General features: G+C 47.0%; 1 protein-coding gene across 1 annotated transcript in view; it reads left to right on the top strand.

Annotated features, from left to right (window-relative positions):
• AARSD1 (alanyl-tRNA synthetase domain containing 1) overlaps window positions 1-18099 on the top strand; it is a 441451-nt gene that overhangs the window by 309730 nt on the left and 113622 nt on the right. The window contains exon 13 of the mRNA XM_069634186.1: window positions 14502-14568. Within this exon, the coding sequence (XP_069490287.1) occupies window positions 14502-14568 (67 nt within the window). The remainder of the gene's footprint in view (window positions 1-14501; window positions 14569-18099) is intronic.

Raw genomic sequence — 18099 nt, 5'->3', positions numbered from 1 at the left:
TTCTTATCTCTTGCCTTCCAAACATTGACTTTACACTGTTGCAAAAAGCAGGATAGGAATCAAGAATGATGTTAGTCCTAACCAACGGAGTCGCCCAGGCAAGAGCTGGGCCCACAATTTGGGAAATCCTGTATCCCACTCGATCGCGATCAGTGTGAAAAAAGGCATTCTTAAAAGAAAACTGAATCGAACAGGCATCAAGGAACTCTTTGATCTTGTGAGGATTTCCATCAAATTGTCCCCCAGGCAAGGGCCCCGGAGGGACTTCAGAACAATGAGGGACTCTACTTACAGCTGATTGTTGAGCTGCAATTTGAGCGGCCTGTTGCTGATTCTGTTGTGTTTGCCGTAGATTGGCATTCTCCTGTTTGAGGTTCTGTACCTCCGCAGTCAAAGACTGTACTGCTGCTATTAACTGTTGAATCTGTTGATCCATGGTAAATAACAACTTGTAAACCGATACTCAGTTCTAGGCCAATTAGGCGTTGCTTACTGTAATGTCTATTTTCGGAACTTCTCTTTCATCAAACTCAAGTATCAATCACACAAGTTGTTACCCACCTCAAGACTTGCTTGGTAACTAGATCCGAAAATGTTGAAGAGAAGACAATGAGGTTCCTCCTAGGGACCCCTATACCTCCGACTCCGAGAGTCAGGACGCACAGGAACCCCCAGGGAAAACCCCCAATGGGGGGAAAAAACCCTGTGTCGGGCTGCTAGGGTTCGTAGAGTCCTGAAACCAGCCGGAATTAACTTCCTCTGTTCAGGCAAGGAGATGATCGTCAATGGAACCGTAGAAATTAAAACTGGGTGGAATAATTCACAAAGTGACAGGCTGGTGAATACAAGGAGTGAAAGTAAGAAAAATAAAAGTAAACAGAATACACGGATTACCTGGGTCTTATCCGGTCTATCTTAAGGTAAGAACAAGATGAAGCAGGAATTCTGTCCTGATTCAACAGGGCTAAAGAAGGATAAGTTGGTTAACCTTCCAATAGTATGTTACAAACTGTCTTACTACCTAAAAGTGCCTCCCTTACCGTCTTTGTGATTGCAACAAAGAGAAATCCCTGTCCTGTACTTCCGGGTAGAAAATCCTACTGATACTGTGGCTATGGCCGGGGTCGGAACTGCTATTGTAAAGATAACAAAAATAGCAAAGAATAACTAATAAAAGTATCCATCGGAGATAATGAGTAAGTGGAGAGAAACAGACCACTGAGCGTAGTGTACCTGTGGAAATCACAAAAGGAACGAGGAAGATTCGTAATGAAGAAAGAACCTTTGCCTGCAAGCCCGGCAGGGTTTTCTAGCGTAAAATAAGAAAACACAAATAATTAAGAGAACAGCGTTAAGAGGGTGGTAGTAAGGAGTAGGAAATAGTGGTTAAGGCAGATGAGATCTACGCGAAACTTACGGAGCGTACAGCTTGTCGTAAAGAGAGAAGCAACGCGTCTTGCGACGGGTTGGGTGTCTGGATATACTGTGCGGAAATCAGGGGGCGTGGTCAACCTTCGGTTGAGATCTGGAGAGAACGCTAGAGCGTTACAGCCCGTTCCGTAGATACCCGGAAGTGTTTGAGCCATGTTCGAGAGTCGGCAAAACACTGCGGAGACCAAATTAGGTGTAACACTGGCGCTCTAATTGTGAAACCCGCTCAGACTGATACGGGGCTCTATTTTCTCCCCTGGGCTTATCCCGGGAAGGGTAGCTATCCCTTCTATGGTAATACCCCGGGTTGGGAAGATTTGGGTACCCCTCCACCCTTGACCTCCCCTCTCCCGGATTAGGTTGTCTGGGCTCAGGGAATTGGGGAAAGAAGGATGGATGAGTTTGGAGCTGGAAACCTTGTGGATACCTGGGGAAAAAGTTCGGCCCAGGGTTTGGTGAAATTCTGCCCTCCTGTGGGAAGTTTGGAGGGAAGTTCTCTGGGTTAGGTGCTTGACTGGATCCCCCCCCTTGGCCTGGAGGAGTCCACACATAACCCAGGATGGGTCGGTTTCTCTTGTAGCGGGGACTTACATAATCAGGAGAGCGAGGGATCCCATTTGTGGGACTACCTCCTCGACTCCCTGTCTGTGACTGGCCCGAGGGCCTTCTGGGCTGTGAATTATTTGGCGCAGGCAGGTTTTTAGGCCCCCCCATCTCCAAATCTAAAACGGGGGCAACCTTTACCTCTGCCACCTTGGCAGCAGCAGGGGTGCTGTTGGTTTTGGGGTTTTTCTGTGCATTACTTTTATTTTCTATGGGCTTCTGCACCTCCGGGTGGCTTGCTCAATGACCCAGTCTAAAGAGCTTTTCTCGTGAAAATCTCTCACGAGCTGGGTCATTATGTACTTGGGAAGAGCATGGAAAAATGTGTTGATGAATTCTCTGCTGTCCGTGCGCACCCTTCTGGTGGTCTGCGCAAAGGTACGCTTCAATTCTTGCACTAATTCTTGTGGGGCCTGATTCTCCCCACATTGCAAATTGTAGGCTGCCTTGCGAGCCTCTTGGGGATTTCTATGTACAGAAAAATGTTTCAAGTTGGCCGCCCTATATGTGGACCATCTTGAATGGTTTTGGTCCTCCAGCCCCGCAAAGAAACTGAGTATTCAGGGGAGAATGTCCATTTGACGTACTGGATGCAGCTACTGCTGTCCTTCAAATGGAAAGTCTCCATCATTTGCTCATAGAGCTCCAAGTGTTCCCAAACAGAATATTTGGCGTTCTTATGATAAGGCGTGATGACACTCCTGATTGCCTTAATCTGTTTTAAGGGGTCCTTAAGCAAGGCCCTTTTCACCTTATTGGCCTTTTTGGTTCGGGTAACCCTGGTCCATTCATCCTCTGATTCAGAAGCACTGCTCCCAGAGGTGCCCGTCTGATCTTCCAGGTTTTCCCGGATTCTGCGAGCCTGGGAATAGCTGGCAGAATGTGGGGACCTGGTCTCCTGTGTCCTGTGACGCTCAGAGGAGTCTTCAGATCCCTCCTTGCTACCAGGATTTGATGGGTACCCCCCCCAGTGACCTAACTGGGCAGAGGTTTTTAGGATGCCCGTAGGGGGCCTAATTTCCTGGGGTTCCCCACTAAATTGCACTGTACTTGGGTGCCCATACCCGGGTGCCCGCCCATCCATTCCTGGGTGGTACTGGCCTATGAGCCCCATACTTTTGGCTGGATAGTAATCTGCCATTCCTGTGGCCCTGTGCTGATCCGCGCCAGGGGACATGGTGGTGGCAGAGTACAGGGACTGAGAGAGATTAAGGCCTCTGGTACTAGGGCTTCTGAGGTTATGCTCAGGTATTTCCCTTTCCCAGCGATCTTCATCTCTGTCAGCCCCTGCTCCCTGTTGCAATGCAAGAGCCTGCGCTTTCAGTTCCTCAGTTAAGGCCTTACTAGACTCTATCAGTCTCTCCTGCATGGCTACCTGTTGCTGGAGCCTATCATTGTGCTGACAGAGAGCCTCAGTTTCTCTCTGTGCCTCCTGATTGGTCCTGGAGTACTGGGCCAGTCTCTGCTGCAGGAGGGTTACCTCCTGAGTCCCATCCCTACTGGCCTGCTCCTTTCTTCCCAGAGCCTCCTCCACCCTCCTGGTGTGATCTAGCAAGCCCTGATGCTCTTTTTGGAGGTGACCCAGCCCCTGGAGGGCCAAGTGATTTTCTTCAATTTTTCTTTTTAAATGGCAGACTTCCTGGCCTAAGGTATCCCTTTCCTGACCAAGCGCCTGCATTTGTGACGCCAGGTCGTCCCTCTGCCTTTGAAAGGCACCAGCTTTCTGGTGTTCTTCATCAAACTCTGCCTGGCTATCCAGGTCTTTCAAAATCAATTTATTGCTTTCCTCTTTCTCTCTGTCTAGTTGGATTTGCAGGATGGCTACCTGCTCTGTGCATGCGCTGTTGAAATTGATCTGTTGCTCCAGCTTTTTCTGGCTCTGCAGTAAGGAGTCCAAACTGTCTTGGTGCTCCTTCTGCAAAGCCAGAATTCTGGTATCCTGATCTGTCTTTTCCTGTTGCAGTATATCCATGTCCTCTTTTATTTTAATGATATACTGCCTACTATCATTCTGGCTCCTCTGCACAGAAGAGACCAGGTCAGATTGGGCCTTCTCTAAGGCCAACAGTTGCCTACTTGCCAGATCTTGGCCTTCAGCACATTTGTCCTGTATGGCTCCCATATATAGATACAAATATACCGCTATCCTAACCATCTTGTCATGTTCATCTTTAGCTTTAGGAGCCATGTATAGTTCGCTCAGGGCCACATGTAAGGGACCCTGATCTCTCCAGATATCTAACCCAGTTGCAGTGACCTGTTGTGTGATGGCCTGCAACCACGCATCCTGGCCCTGCTCAGTCCATTCACCTCTCACAAATAGCTTATGTAAGAAGTGCTCTCTGGCTATTTTGATGTCTACCAGTGTCGTCATTCTGGAATTTGAGTTCTTTCCTGACTTACAGACGTTTGTATTTTATTTTGCAAAACAGACCGTTTCCTTAGAGCATTCTTTTGAGGGGTGCTTTCACAGTGTAAAACAGCGTGGTGATCTAACCGGATGTGTATCCGGTCAGTTGGCACACTGTATTAAGCTGCACAAGTGGTAAATCTAACCCAGAATATCCCGGCTCCGAGCCCCCACTTTGTAAGCGGATTCAATTCAACACTACAGCTAAGTCAACGCCTAGTCTGGGATGCTGAGGGAAACCCTTATTGATATATTTTTATGTCCAGTTCGTTTACTCTGGATGACAACCCTTATATAACACCCCTCTCTTAGAATCCCCCTGACCCCACTGAGCCAAGAAGTAGGTTTGTTTTGCAAATTAAAAGGTTTATTTGAAAATTAAACAATATATATATATATCACTTTTATAATAAATGAATGTTTGATAACACACTTGTGAAGATGATAGTGATCAACAATGGATAATGTTACAGTGGTACACTCTTTTTGATGGCTTAGAAGTAATATAGAGAGGATAAAGTAGCTGAGAATGCTTTTATGGCTTCAAGGACAATGCAATGATGAATGAAAATGCAGAACAGAAATAACTTGATATGACTTCGACAAAAGACAATGTAATCACTTTTCTTTGACAATTCACCCCCCCCTTTATCCCTTTATGCAAGGTAAAGAGATGGAAGGAAAGCACACAGTTCTCAGGAATGCAATCAAATATAATTCAGTTCCCCCCCTAGCAAGCTTAGAGGAAAACGGGTAGGAGTTTTAAACACAGGCAATATACTTTGATGTGGTTGCAATTGAGTGAAAAATATGCTAAAAAGTCTTTCAATTCCCTATAGGGGGTTCAGGGTAGTTGATAGATACTTTGAATCAGTTCAGGATCACTTTAGCAATGCTCTATGAATGAGTGTCAGGTTGCACACGAATTTCAGCAAGGAAAGCAAGGACAAATATTTTTACACGTGGCTGAAATTAAGCAAAATGTCAAATCGCGGCAAATTTAGTCGCGTGCGTCGAGCGCAATTACGGAGGCACTATAAGGAGTAGGTTCTAGGCTCGTTGGAAAGCTTAGAATCTTAGCTTTAAGACGAAAGTTAAATCTCGCTCCTAGCACAAACGGTTCCGGAGATACGGCCGATTTAGTAAAGGTAGTTTTTCGGATTTGAAATTTTAAAGCTCAGAATGACAGATGACAGTTTTCAGTTTTAAAGATGACACGAATGACACGATTCTAGGAGGCAGTTCTAATAGCCTAAAATAGTTTGGATTAGATTATTTTAAACTAAGAGATTGGTTTTGGCACAGTGCTAGCTGGGTACTCGCACTAGATTTTGGACAGGAATGCGACTTCGTCACCGATCGGGTCAGGATTGGCTGGACTTCTGCTAGCAGTTCTTCACAGCGATCTGGTCTCTGGTTCTCTCTGGTTCCGGATACAGCACTGCTTTCTGGATACTGCTACAGGTTCTTGCAAAAGTTCTTGGCAAAGGATTCAAACAGCTCGCCCGGCTGTTGAATAGTTTGGTTGGTTTTGAGGCCTGCTGAAGAGGATTCAGCTTGTGGATTCAGGCCTCTCTGCTACAAATTCTGGAGTTAATTTCTGGTCTCTGGAGATTGATGGATTTGAAGTCTGGATCTCTGGATGTGAAGTCTGAAGACTCCCGGCAAAGCGTCCCGCAAGAAAGTGGAAAGTGAATCTCTCTACCTGGGTTTCAATGTTCTTTTTATGTGTTTTGAAAATGGGTGTGTGCCTGGGCCTAGCTAAGCCTGCCCCTCTCACTTATCATTGGCCAAGCTTTCCTCTATCCCTTGATTGGGGGAAAGAAATGGAGTGTCAGAGTGATGCTGTAGGTTTTATGGTCAGAGGAACCTGCCCTTGTCAAATTGCACACAAATCTATTTCTGACCCAAATACATATTTATCTATGTACCATTTTTCTCTAATATTATAGGTCCAGCTAACATATTTTCTGTAGCACCAAACCATCCGATCCTTGTCTTTGTAGGATGTCGTGTCCACTTATGACAGAATTCTCCCCTTTTCATCCAGATAACCTCTAAACCTTTTGTGCACCAGGGATATGGGTTTCAGATGATAAAGTGTCAGATTTTTAACATGCATACATTTGGAGTAACAACCTTTTTTCCGCTACTATCCCCAAGAACATACCACAGGGTCCTAACACCTCTTAAAATGTGCACAGAAAAATCACAAGAATGATGATGTTATTTATATACTTTTTACAAGTCTGCATTATGAATTATCCATCTTTTTAAAATCATGCTCTGGCCCCAAAGGGGTGTGGTTTTCCAAAGCACATGGTGGAATTTCTGGTTTATCCACTTCCCCCAAGCTCAGCTTGCTCTCACAGGCACTGCCCCTCCCAGTTTCTCCCAAGAGGAAGCCATTTTTACAACCCCCCCAATATAACATTTGCCTGAGCCAGGGACAGTGCTTTGTTTAGTTTCCTGTAGTCCCCAGGTGCTCCTCCCCTAATCCAATCAGAGAGGTGTCATCTCCTTTTGGCAGGGGCAGCAGAATGCAGCCAGGCCTGGGAAGAGTGGCTGAGCAGGTTTCACTCCTGTCGGGGGTAGTTGCCGGGCAGAATTCACTCTCTTCCAGCCAGGCTTCAGCTAAATGTCACTTTAGTTCCCAGTTTTCTACATTCAAATTAAACTGACAATCTTTGCACATGCAGCTAGAATGCTGATTCTAAGTTCAAAACTATGACATTTAACAGTTGCAACCTATGTTACACTCAAAAGTAGGTCACTCATTTATTTTAAACATTTCTATTTTAGTGGCTTCCTGTCCATTTAACTTAAGCTGCTGACATCCACAGCTCAGCCAGTTTTGTTATAAACATTGTTTTGGGCTCTTCATCTTTCCAGATTTTGTATGCACACAAGAATACATTCTGCCAAATGTCTGCTGGGGTTCATTGAGATTTTTGAATATCTTGTGATGTTTAAAATAGGCATTTTTAGCTTGCATTCAGGGAAACAAAGGTGATTTTAAAGCGCTTTTTTAGCCAACCGGCACTGCTGTTTTTCCTTTGGCACACATTTCACTCATGGCACTCCTGGCCCATCATGCTTGCACTGGTGGGTGGCAAGGTTAGGCAACCATTTTGGTGTGCGCACAAACTGCGCGGTTCTCCAGGATTCTGGCGCAACTGTGGGCTTTTCCGCCATCTTAGATTTTCTAAGCCCACAGCACCAAATGTTGCAGCTTAATAGTCCAAACGTGGGTCAGGACACCCAACAGATCGAGTTTGGGTTTAGGATTGTACATGGTCACCTGTGTGGCAAAAAACTTTTTGAGCTTGAGTTTTCTCAGAAATTTTTAGAGCTCAACCTGGAAATTAACAAAGTTAGTACACACACTAGGTGAGAATGATAAACCTTTATTAAGGGCAGAAATTTCATGAGCAGATAGAGTACGTTTGGACAGATTAGTTACTAAATCAACATCAGTTATTGTCCCAAACGGTTTTTGGAGCGAGTCAAGATGCCCGGACGGGCCTGATCTTCGTCTGAACTGCCGCTTCCGCCCCCTCCTGCCCCTGGTATGTTTAGCGTGGTTGGAGTAAATACTGTGGGAGTTTTGTTGAAGCGAACTTGTTTGGTACTTGCAAATCTTACGTTTCCTTTCTTGTAGCGCCGAATTTCTCCTAAAAAATGTTTGCCTTTTAGATTGGGTTCATTGGTTGGAATATCATTAGTCTGTAGTTCACTTAATTCGGTTTCCGAATCAGGATCAGAACTAACGGAGTGGTGTTTGCTGAGGTAGTAGCAGAGGAGGGTTTCAAACCGATGTTAATATTATCATATTTGGTTTGAAATGTATAGACTCTATCCTGACGGTAGTCCTTATCTCGAAAAAACGTTCTACATTTGCACATCTTAATTTCATCTTGGTATTCTACTAAAATTTCATGCATCTTATCAAAGTTCTTTTGTTTGGTTTCTTCAGCGTTTGGCATTTTGGTAATTTCTTCTTTGAGTTCCCGAATTTGAGCGAGTACTCTTTTATGCTCTCTAGTAGCATGTATAATGAGTAATTTTAACATGTTCTTAGAGCTCTGATTAAGATTATCTACCCACTGTTCCGCTAGGTCTGCGTCCTCCTCATTATCAAAATTAGGGAAAGTTAAGTTACCTAAGCCCCTGGGAATGAGGTTATTTTCAAGATAATTGGTAAGGGATGCTTGCTCCCAGTATTTATTGATTTCTTTTTTGATAATCTTTCAGGTCTAATGAATTTCTGTTTCAGGGTCTCTGGGACCGAGAAATTACTTTTGAAAGCATTCGCCGTACTGCCCCTCGGAACAAATAAGGCCGCTCTATCTTGGTCTCTGTTAGTCATATAATCAGCCATAATTAAAGGGAGTGATGGTCAGCTGGCATAAGTAAAAGTGACAAAGAAACAGGAACAGAGAGTGTGGAGTCACGAACAGGGTACCTGTGCGCTATTTATCACTAATAAGTTTATAAGGCATATTATCAAATGAAGAAGTGTGAGCAGCAATCCAATTCCCACCTACCAATCCACACAGGCTGGTACTAAATTAACAGGTATATGGTAAAGAAGGGTAGGATTGCGCTTGACACCATTATAATACAACAACCGGCAATCAAGGTACAGTATTTTAATGAGGTAGATTGAGAAATACCCGACACGTGTTTCGACACTCAGGTCGTTTTCAAGGCTAGATCACAAACATCAGTGGCATCACATAATCAACATATTCAGTAAATGACAATTTTGAAAAAGGTGCAAGTAAAAAACATACCAAGAATCAGGTAAGGAGGGTGGTACAGCAGTAGCAGGTCAATGTAGACAAACAATACAAAAAGAACAAAAGACCACAAAAGAAGTAAACAGAAATTGAGAAAAAATATATATAAATTCATCAACTTGAAATTGGTTTAAAGCCTTATTGTCTTCTCTAGGCAATTGTGACCAGCACCGCGTGGCACGGCCCCCATGCAAGTCCAGCCACTATCAAGTCAAGATTAGTCCTTCATTTTTTGATAACAAAATGGTTAATTCCTCTTGGCTACAACAATTTACAGGCTTTCATAAATGTGGGAATTGTAATCAGTGCCCATGGGCCTTCTCCAAATGTCGAACTTTCACTGACAAGTTTGGTTCCACAGTGACGATTAAGGACTTCATCAATTATAGGACCACCCATGTGGTTTATGCCATTATATGTGTGTGTGGCAAACTCTACATGGGTAGCACTATCCGCCAACTTAGAATTCGCATTAGAGAACACTTGGCCAGTCTCCGGATGTGTGAACCAAAATACCCTCTGGCAATTCATTGGCAATTGGAACATCAAATGGATTCAACCTCTGATTTACGTTACATTGGATTGTTGAAAGCACATAAGGGGAAAAGGAGCGGTAATCTCCAGCTTAAACTGCGGGAGTTCCGGACGCCAAAAGGGCTGAGGCTCTTGAAATCCTACAGGAGGGGGAGATTGCTTCGGACCACGCCATCACGGTGGCAACGGACATCGCCGACACCAGTTTCCGTCAGTTGGGCAACGGCGTTTGCTTGAGACGACGAGGATGGCTCAAGGTCACGGATTTCCGCCAGGACATACAAACCAAGGTTTTGGACATGCCCTTCGACGGGAACAACCTGTTTGGGAAGGCAGTTGATGAGTCCCTTCAGGCCATCAAGACAGACACAGAGAATGCCCGGGCACTGGGAGTGCTCCAACAATGACGACCGTCCTTTCGGAGCTCCGGAGGCAGACAGGGTGCCTCCAAGGGATCCGGCAGTGGCTCCTCCACGTACCGCCAAGCGGCAAGATCTTCGTCCCAGGAAGCCTACAGGGGACGCGGCAAGTCAGGTGGTGCTCGTCGTCGTCGTCGCCAGGGAGGTCAAGGAGGCAAGGCGGCCTCCAAACAAGATTGAACCGACCGTGGGGTCGGGCCCCCGCCGAAGCACCCCAGTGGGAGGCCGGCTGGCGAGGTTCGTCAGCGTGTGGGAGTCCATCTCCACTGACCGTTGGGTGCTGGACGCCCTGGCCCAAGGGCACGCCCTCGGGTTTCAGAAGAAGTGCCCTCGCGTTCCACCCGTGGCCAGGAAGGAAAATCACGTCCCTCAACTACTGTTGGAAGTAAGGGCGATGCTCAAGAAGGGTGCCATCGAGCTCTTCCCAAAGAGGCTTCGGGGCTCCGGAGTTTACTCAAGCTACTTCCTCGTAAAAAAAGAAGACCGGAGGATGGCGCCCCATCCTGGACCTACGACGACTGAACAAGTACATCAAGGCACAGAAGTTCCGTATGGTCACCCTCCAGCATGTGCTGGGACAGCTGGAGGAGGGCGATTTCCTGTCGTCGTTGGACTTGGAGGATGCGTACTTCCACATCCCCATTCTAAAAAGACACCGAAAGTTCCTCAGGTTTGTGGTCCAAGGGCGGCACTACCAGTTCAAGGCCCTCCCGTTCGGATTGAAGTCGGCACCCAGGGTGTTCACCAAGTGCCTTGCACCCATGGCGGTGCGGCTGCGCCTACAGGGGATCCACGTCTACCCCTACCTGGACGACTGGCTCATCCGGGCAAGGACAAGGGAGCTCGCCGTGGAACACACTGCGAAGACCCTCCAGCTGCTCACAGACCTGGGATTCTCCATCAACTTTCCAAAATCCCACCTGGTTCCGTCGCAGGTCGCCCTGTTTCTGGGAGCCAAGCTCGACACAGTGGCGCGGCTGGCCTCGCCGTCGGAGGAAAGGACCAGGACCATTCTAGGCAAGGTGCAGCGTCTGCTGGCCACGGACAGGGCCAGGGTAAGATCTATCAAATCTTTCCTCGGGATGATGTCCTCCTGCATTTATCTGGTGCGCCTTTGCCGGCTTCAGATGCGACCCTTACAGGAGTTCCTCGACGCCCGTTGGATCCAGTCGACAGGCAGCTTCGAGGACAGGTCCCTCTCAACGAGACGTTCCGTCAGGCAGTCCGGTGGTGGGGTACCCGCTCCCATCTGTCGGCGGGCACGGACTTTCAGACCCCAGCTCACCAGGTGACTGTGACGACGGACGCCTCCCTGGAAGGTTGGGGAGCACACTCCGGAGATCTTCACGCGAGAGGCCTTTGGCTCCCGGAGGAGAAGTCTATCCACATCAACATCTTGGAGCTCCGCGCGGTGTTCTGGGCCCTCAGGTCCTTTCTTCCGTCCCTCAAGTGCAAGGTGGTGAGGATCTTCACCGACAACAGAACCAGGATGTTCTACATCCGGAAGCAGGGCGGAACCAGGTCCCCGGCCCTATCCAAGAAAGCCCAGGATCTGTGGCATTGGGCCGTCGCCCAAGGGATGTTTCTGGTGCCTCTTCATCTGGCAGGAATAAAAAACACGATCGCCGACTCACTCAGCAGGGAGCTGCGCTCGTGCCACGAGTGGGAACTACGCCAGGATCAAGTGGATCGACTCTTCCGACGATGGGGCAAACCCCAAATCGACCTCTTCGCGACGGCGACGAATTCCAAGTGCTGGAGGTTCGCCAGTAGGTTCCCCCAGCATGGGCGATGTTTTCTCGTTCCCCTGGGACGGCCTATTTCTTTATGCGTTCCCTCCGCTGCTGTTGCTGCTCCGGCTCATCAACCAGCTCAAGAGGTCCCGGTGCAGGATGATCCTCGTCGCACCGGCGTGGCCGAGACAGATCTGGTTCCCGGACCTTCTGGACTTGTCAACGTTCCCACCAGTCAAGCTGCCGACGGACGCAGACCTTCTCTCCAGAGAAGGAGGCGCCATTCTTCACCACAACCCGGAGTCACTGAACTTGCAGGCCTGGCTCCTGCAGCACTAGAGTTTGGAGGGTACGACATCCCGGCCGACTGCAGAGAGGTTCTTGCAAAGGCCAGGGCGTCCTCAACTCTCAAGTGCTACGGACATAAATGGAAGAGGTTTTCTGTCTGGTGCTGGGCACAGAAAATTAACCCTCTGCGGATTACGGCCCCTCAAGTGCTGCCGTACTTACTGTCGCTGGCCAAAGCTGGACTGGCTCACGCCTCCATAAAAATACATCTGGCTGCCATCTCCCGATATACCAGGACTACGGGACGGGCGTCCTTGTGGTCTCATCGCCTGGTAAAGGAATTTATGAAGGGACTATTCCGTTAATTCCCGCCGGTGAAGGCTCGTGCCCCGGCGTGGGAACTTAATGTGGTGCTGACCAGGCTCATGGGAGCCCCATTCGAGCCTATGCACTCCGCGCCCTTGAAGTTCCTGTAATGGAAGACAGCGTTCCTCGTGGCCATCACCTCTGCACGACGAGTGGGAGAGATTCAGGCCCTATCTTGCAAGCCTCCATACTTGACTTTTCATGACACAAGGGTAGTGCTTAGGACACACCCCTCCTTCATGCCCAAGGTGCCGTCGGACTTCCACCTCAACGAGCCCTTGGTGTTACCAGCTTTCTTCCCGTCGCCTTTGTCGCATGCCGAGAGGACTTTGCACTCGCTGAATGTAGCTAGAGCGCTGAAGTTCTACGTGGACTGCACGAAGAGTTTTCGGAAGACGTCACAGCTGTTTGTGAACTTTGGGACTGTGAATCAAGGGAAGGCTCTCTCGAAGACTTCCATTTCCAGATGGCTCTCCGGCTGCATCATGCACTGTCACCGGTTGGCAAACCGACAGCTGCCCGGCCGTCCGAGAGCCCATTCGACCAGAGCGATCGCTGCTACCACGGCGTTCCTGTCTGGTGTGCCCCTGCTGGACATCTGCAGGGCTGCGACGTGGAGGTTGACGCACACCTTCACAAGATTCTACTGCGTCGATCGGGACTCCAGGGAGGAGTCCAGGGTCGGCCAAGCAGTGCTGCGCAACCTGTTCGCCTAAGGTGAGCCTGGTGAGGAGATAAGAGTTGCTTAATGTTGAGTTGTTGTATTGCTTAATGTTGAGCCTGTTGCCACCTCCCGTGGTTGTGCATGTGTGTACTGCTATGTATTCTCTTATTCATGAGCATGTGAATCCATCACAGACCCCATGCTGGAGAAGGAACAAGTTACTTACCTGTAGCTGTTGTTCTCCAGCATGGGTCTGGCATGGATTCACATGCAAACCCTCCCGCCTACCCCTCTGCGGCTCTTCACTTGGTCATACTGCCACTTTACGTGCTACCAAATCTGAGGATGGCTGTCGGAGGCGGGGCTTAGGGAGAGGGCAGTCATTGGCTGGGGCATTATGACCCAGAGACCAGTGATTGGTTACTACTAAGAAAGACAGATCAGAAACGAAACTCATACTGATTTTTTTCTATACCGAGGATTCCCGACCTGACGACGGGGAAGATTCATGAGCATGTGAATCCATGCCAGACCCATGCTGGAGAACAACAGTTACCGGTAAGTAACTTGTTCCTACCCTCACTTTGAACTGAAGGGTGTGTTGGAGAATACTGTGGCATACTCTCTATATTGCCTCCAACAGTCGCATTGCGTAGCGGGTGGCTTCCTCTGACTCCCAGAATGCTCCCAGCTGGCCTAGTCATGTGACTCTGTCACAAGACCGGATAGGAGGGTACTCAAAGCGCATCACTGTGAGACCTCAGTGGGATTTGGCAGAAGGGGGTGAGGGGGGTGACAATCAACCAAGCAATACTATTGGAAATATCAGAGTAAGCCTGAAAATAACAGATGCAGAAATTCTGAGGCAAGATAGTGGTCCACAGTGCTGATTGCTCAGTTTAAAGATAAGTACAAATCTCTCCCTCTTTCTACCTCTGCCCTCCTGCCCCTCTCCTCTCCCCCCCTCTAAATGAGTACCAACTTTGGTTGGGTAACATTGTATGTAATATGTTCTATGTAACACGTTTTGGGAAAGCGCTATATGAATAACACATCATTATCGCACACAATCATGATGAGAATTCAACATAGTTTGTCCACCGTTCTGTGGAACAAGGGAAAATCCCTGGAGTGCATTTACAGAATAGCAGGAAGATTGCCCTTTAATTCCCCAAACCCTCTTTTGTTTAGCCTTGCCTCACTTCCTAGAGCATTTCTTTCTTTTAAGTCGGCTGCATGCTTGTATTCTAGGACTGGGCCAGAAGAACACGCTGACGCTGTAGAGAAGCTGCAGAAGTCTGCAAAGCAGCTCCAGAAGGTACAGGTTGTTTAGACTATGTTATAAGTAAGAGGCGTAGATGTGAGATTGTCCGTTTCAAAAATATCCAAATCAACAAAAAGAGGTTGGAAAGTCTTGCAGGATAGACAGAAGATTGGTGTGCATACGACACTTGCATCTGTTATTCAGTTCAGTGGTTACAAGCTGTGCTAACATCACTTCCACGTCTTTACTATTTTGCAAAACCTTCATTGTATGATTGGACCAACATGGAAATGTGCAATTTGTTTTATTTTATAGTCTATCTGCAGATTGCAAGTTGATTCACAGTTGCTATGAGACGAGAAATAGTAGGAAGATGTTTCACTGATGTAATTAGTAGCTATTGCCTCTTTTATTTAATGGCCAATATCGAGAGTATTCTATTCTTTACATTTTTAGGTGCTGACAATGAAGCTGTTTAGCCTTATGCTGTGATCTGCACTTTTTGTTTCTGGGCACGTGGAAAACCTCCCAGCCATTGGATTCAGTGGGAAAATTACAACGTGCGTTGAATCCTATGGGTGGGGGATTCCATTTGTAGGTTGGCGGTGCCCCTGATGGGGAAATTGATGTATGAGCTGCTTTCTGCCCTTGACGTGCATGCTCAGGCGAGTAAGAGGCTTGGTGGGGAGAATGTGCAAAAGGTTGTGTTTGTACAAATTACATCAAGGAATGTGAAGGCATCATGAAGTAAGACACAGACAACAGATTCACTTTTCTAAAAAATGATTTATTTTTCTTTTGTCAAGATGCAGTAAGGCCTAGCTTGCCCTATGCTAAGGTGGTATTTCCCAACTAAAGGAAACTAAGGATAGTTTGTGTCATTAAGTTCAACTCAAAACTCTGTCTGTGTCCAAAACTTATACTTGCCCTCACAACTAAAGATAAACAATGTGTGGGGATGCCAGCAACAAAAGAAACCGTGTTCCAAATAAAGTTCCAAGCTTCTGCTAGCTCCTAGCTTTTTTTCCAGCTTCCCCAGCTTCCCCTTCCCCAAGTTCAAAAGAGTTTAAAAAAAAAAGACCTCGGAGTTGCCTTCCCCAAGAGTTTAACACAGGTCACAACGTCTTGGGGTTCCCTTCCCCAAGAAGTCAGCTCTTCCAGCTTCAAAACTATAATCAGTTCAAAAATCTCTTGGTTTTCAATAACAATTTCTAGTTCAACTTTGTAACCATCAAGGCTTTGCAACAGTTCATACTGATTGTTCCTTTCTTCAATCACTTCAGCACTTGTTATTCAATACAACTTCTATGTCTTGGCTTTTCCTTTGCTCTTTACAAGTAGAGGTCACTCGGTCTAGGCACAGTTGTTGGACCACACAGTCCACCCATTACAAGTCACATAACCGATAACCCTTAGCACTTTGTTATAGTTATTTTTTCTCTTTGGACTCTCTTGCCAACACAGGTTTTCTCTCTCTGAACCTATGTCATTGACCAACCTTCAATTCTGTTTCCCCTTGACAGTCTCTTGGCTTTGCCACAACGTGTATTTCACACAACTCACTCTGTGGTGTTCATCCTTTTCCACCACTTTGCTTTCACCTTATCCATTAAGGCTTATTACTTGCTTTGCACCCTGTTCATAAGTACTCATCAATTTGCTTTCATATACTTTTCATATCTTTCCTTTAGTTTGGTATTCAATAATTCTTGTTGCATTCTCAAAAGTACTTTGCAGCTTGTTCAGTATTCAATATTCCTGAATTCTGTCTTCAAATATACTTATTCTAAGTTTCAGTTTGTTCTGCATTTTCAAATGCCCCTTTTCCTGCCCCGGACCATCCTGGTATGAGTGCTGCCATTCTTACACTCACCGGTGTACAGCCGCTCCTCCAGGCGTCTTGTTTCTTCTGTTTGGCTTCTCCTCGCTCCGCTTCTGCTCTTCGGGAGCTTTGGTGAGCAGTGCTCGCTGCTTTTGAACCTTGCTGCAGCGGCCTGTGGCAGTCTGGAGACCTACTGAGTAACGGGGTGGTCCGACGAAAAGGAGTAATCTACTCGAAAGTCTCTGTGGAAGGTACATTGTTTGAGGCGATAAAAGTAAATGAACTGTAAAGCGAAAGTGAACGAAGTTAACACCAAGAGACGGGGAGAGGAAAAGTTGATCATTGAACTCTGAGTCGGAGTGGTCCTGTGGTGGTCAGTAAAAGCAGCCCTGCACATTTGAAAGTCTTTGACATCCGAAAAGCGGTCTGAGCCCGACAGAGGGAGATCCGAAGTGTAAAAAGCTTGGGGAAGGGAGACCCGGTGAGGGGTCTGAGCCCGGCAGAGGGGGACCAACGTTGAACTGTGCAAGGGCAAGGTCTGAGCCTGGCAGAGGGGGACCAACGTTGAACTTTTGTTTTCTTTAAAGCGGCCTGAGCCCATCAGAGGGGGACCGGTGTGAACTTTTTGTTTCGTTATTTGGGGACAACTGGAACAACAGCCTTTAACGTGGAAGGCCAGGCGGGCCTCGATCCATGTTCTGAACTGTTTCAGTGTTAAAGCCCGAACCAGGGTGTGTAATCCTGCCTATACAGACTGCCTTATTTCATGCTGTCTAAACATGGGGAGGAGAGCTGATTCAGCCACATTTATACTTTGTCGAACACTGATTTTCCTTTTATATAAATCCCTCCTTCACACACTTTTTTGTACAGGCATTAGGTTTTGTTAGCATAGGCAATTTTTATTTGACAAACACGACTAAGACTAAGTTTTTCCAAACCCCACAAAGTTAATAAAGGTGTTTAACAATTGTACCCTTTGTGTCAGTGTCATACTTGTGATACCATGCCTCCCCTACAGATGCTGCCCTGTAATTTGACAAAGAGTACTTAAATAATGCCCATAGACCCAGTAAATCACTTTTAACTGTGAAAAACGTGTGCAAGTAAAACCTAGGGTGGAAACCTCTACAGCTACCACATTATGGCAAACCATGCTTTTTCCACAGTTGCTCTGCGGAAGTCTGTGCCCTTAATTGGCTTGCTGTTAAAACATACTGGGTGTACCCTACTTTTCTCATCAAACTGCACCAGTACCTGCCTCTGAAGCATCTTACTGAACAGTTCAAGGTCCCTGGTAATCAGTGGGCATTGTAACCAATGCTCAGCCAAGGGCACCTTTAGTCCTTGAAAGGCCTTCTGACATTCTTTCATCAGAATTACCTTTTTGGGGTATTTGGGAGAATTAATATCAGTAAAGGGGGTGCTATAGTTTCATATTTAGCCATAAAGTATCTTTTCTACCCAGTGATTCAAAATAAAGGCTCTCTGAGCCTGAGTATTGGGGGTCTCCCAGTCTTGTACAGCGTGTACTATACTGTGGAGGGATGGATCTTACCTCATCCTACATAATGCCCAGGGTAAACCACTGAACACTGGCCAATCTGACATTTTGATGCCTTTTTGTGGTCCGGCTTGCTTGTTGGAAGCGCCTGTAGCACTCTCCTCAAAGTGGGAAACGTGTTCCTCCCACGTGGAGGCATTGACCATCATATCATTAAGATATACCATACAAAGGTCATCTTGCCCATTCAGAACATGGT

This window comes from Ambystoma mexicanum, chromosome 13 (genome assembly GCF_040938575.1).
Source record: "Ambystoma mexicanum isolate Mex_15411 chromosome 13, UKY_AmexF1_1, whole genome shotgun sequence".
NCBI lineage: Eukaryota > Metazoa > Chordata > Amphibia > Caudata > Ambystomatidae > Ambystoma > Ambystoma mexicanum.
Note: the sequence above shows the minus strand (reverse complement) of the source record. Positions and strands in the feature narration are given on the sequence as shown.